At 41.2% G+C, this 2,648-nt stretch overlaps 1 protein-coding gene across 1 annotated transcript; it reads left to right on the top strand.

Annotated features, from left to right (window-relative positions):
• Positions 1–542: 542 nt before the first annotated feature.
• On the top strand, positions 543–2,388 carry LOC100816317 (protein NODULATION SIGNALING PATHWAY 2). Its single transcript, XM_003543744.5, has one exon. It carries the CDS (start codon positions 804–806, stop codon positions 2,220–2,222), a length of 1,419 nt encoding a protein of 472 aa, XP_003543792.1. The 5' UTR covers positions 543–803; the 3' UTR covers positions 2,223–2,388.
• Positions 2,389–2,648: the final 260 nt, after the last annotated feature.

Below are 2,648 nucleotides of genomic sequence, written 5' to 3'. Positions count from 1 at the left end.
TATAATTTTGATACTTAAAAAATTGAGAATTTGAAAATAAAATCTTAGTTCAATTATATACAGAAAAAAATATATCAAAAGAAAGTACTTCTATTTCTAATGAAAAATGGAAACAATAAATATAGAATATTAAATTATATTTAAATGATCATGACTAACATAAAAAATGCATATTATTTTATTTAAATTGATTTTGTGGTTAAGCATAATTTTTAATTTTGATCATTCATGATGATATGAGTATATTGCTTAAATTTACAATTTTTACATTTATACTTGAAAAATTCTTACTTGATATCTCTCTTTCACTTTCTGGGTAAGTAATTGCGTTTAAAATTAAAAAAAAAAAAAGGTTTTGTCAGCTCGTAAGGGTGATATCTCACTCGAACAGTGAAATACTCAGATATCTCTCAAATAAAAAAAATTATATACTTTCGTTGATCTAAGCTTTAACTATCTTTAAAAATATTATATTTAAGTTGAATAAAACTATTATAAATAATAAAATTCTCTTCCTTCGAATATATACTCAAAACTTAAATTAGAGACTTCGGGAAAACTAATCTCATGTCACATGAATGTAAATAAAAAGTTATATGCGATATCAGCATTCAGCAATCATTTGATCTTTAAATACAAAAGGTGTTAATAAAAATAATTGTGTTAATAAAAGATTAACTCTTGTTCCGACTTCCGACGCTTTCTGAACTCAACCATGCCTATAATTATAAATCTCCCACTAAAGAATTGTACGACACAGCTAAGTCAGTATCAGTAGTACTACACTTTTTCTCTTTCTCGTGATGGACATGCTCATCATGGACGACCCTGATTTCCTCGACTTCTCCGATCACAGCATCACAACCACCCTTTCCTCCCACGAAGACTGCAACAAGAACAACAACAACCTCTGGTCCCCTCTTATCGACTGGGAATCCCTCAACGCATGCGAAAATGACTTCCAAACCCTAATTGACTCCGTCATGATCGACAACAACGACGACGTTTTGACCCCAGAAGAATCAGATCAAAGCGCCGCCGAAGAATCAGAATCAGACTCCACCGGCGGCGACGAGAGGGGCCTCCGCCTGCTGCACCTCCTCATGGCGGCGGCGGAGGCCCTCAGCTCCGGCACAGAGAGCCACGACCTGGCTCGAGCGATATTGGTTCGGCTCAACGAGTTGGTGTCCCCCACCCAGGGTACCAACATCGAACGTCTCGCGGCGCACTTTAGCCACGCCCTCCATTCCCTGCTAAACGGCACCGCAAGTGCGCACACACCCCCCATCGACACCCTCACCGCGTTCCAACTCCTCCAAGACATGTCCCCATACATCAAGTTCGCACACTTCACCGCAAACCAAGCCATCTTAGAAGCCGTGGCCCATGAAAAAAGAGTCCACATAATCGACTATGACATAACCGAAGGGGCCCAATGGGCCTCATTAATTCAAGCTCTTTCCTCAGCAGGCCCACCAGGCCCACACCTCCGCATCACCGCATTGTCCAGAGGCGGCGGTGGAGGAGGAAATTCCTCCTCTGCCTCTGGACAGAGATCTACAGCCTCCGTCCAAGAAACTGGAAGGAGGCTAACGGCTTTCGCGGCCTCTGTGGGGCAACCCTTCTCCTTTCACCACTCTCGGCTGGACCCCGACGAAACGTTTCGCCCTTCTAATCTAAAGCTGGTTCGGGGAGAAGCTTTGGTGTTCAACTGCATGCTGCATTTGCCGCACCTCAACTTCCGAGCCTCAGGTTCGGTTGGTTCGTTTTTAAGAGGCGCGAAAGAGTTGAACTCGAGGCTGGTGGTGCTTGTGGAGGAGGAAATGGGCTGTGTTGCTGCGGATTCGGGCTTTGTGGGCTTTTTTATGGACTCGCTGCACCACTATTCGGCGGTGTTCGACTCGCTTGAGGTTGGGTTTCCCATGCAGACATGGGCCCGAGCTTTGGTGGAGAAAGTGTTTTTGGGCCCGAGAATAACGGGCTCGGTGGCCCGGATGTATGGGAGTGGTACTGAGGAGGAGAAAGTGTCGTGGGGGGAGTGGTTGGGTGCGGCGGGTTTCAGGGGAGTTCCCCTGAGCTTCGCTAATCATTGCCAAGCGAACCTTTTGTTGGGTTTGTTTAACGATGGATATAGGGTGGAGGAGTTGGAGAATAATAGGTTGGTGTTGGGTTGGAAATCACGGCGTTTGCTTTCGGCTTCTGTTTGGAGTTCTAACTCTTGATTATTCAGTCATTGTGCGACTTTTCTTTTTGTTTGTGTCTTCAATTCTGAAAATAAAAGGGGTACTCCTCTGCTTGTTGTCGAGCAGGACAGAACTCCTGCAACTATGTTTTCTTTTTAAAAAAAATTGTCATGTTTGACTATTTGCATTATGGGTTGACATGAAATGGAGTGTCTTTCATTAAAATTTGAAACTTAAACTAAAGCTGAAATTTAGACTTTTGAATCACTGGGTGGTTTTACTTCTTCATTTCTGTGTTTACCTAGAAAATTGTTTGAAAGATTTTATCAGAATTTAGGGAAATAATTTATAAATCTTATAGTTTTATATTCTTAAAATTTATCTTATAAATTTTCACATGATAATAGTCATTAAATTATAATTATATAATAATCATTTATTAAGCGGATGTTTAATTAAATTATT

The sequence above is a fragment of the Glycine max genome, chromosome 13 (genome assembly GCF_000004515.6).
Source record: "Glycine max cultivar Williams 82 chromosome 13, Glycine_max_v4.0, whole genome shotgun sequence".
Classification (NCBI taxonomy): Eukaryota; Viridiplantae; Streptophyta; class Magnoliopsida; order Fabales; family Fabaceae; genus Glycine; species Glycine max.
Note: the sequence above shows the minus strand (reverse complement) of the source record. Positions and strands in the feature narration are given on the sequence as shown.

Bases quoted from the DNA above. Each gene is read 5' to 3' on its own strand.
- LOC100816317 (XM_003543744.5), top strand. From the start codon at position 804: ATGGACATGCTCATCATGGACGACCCTGATTTCCTCGACTTCTCCGAT.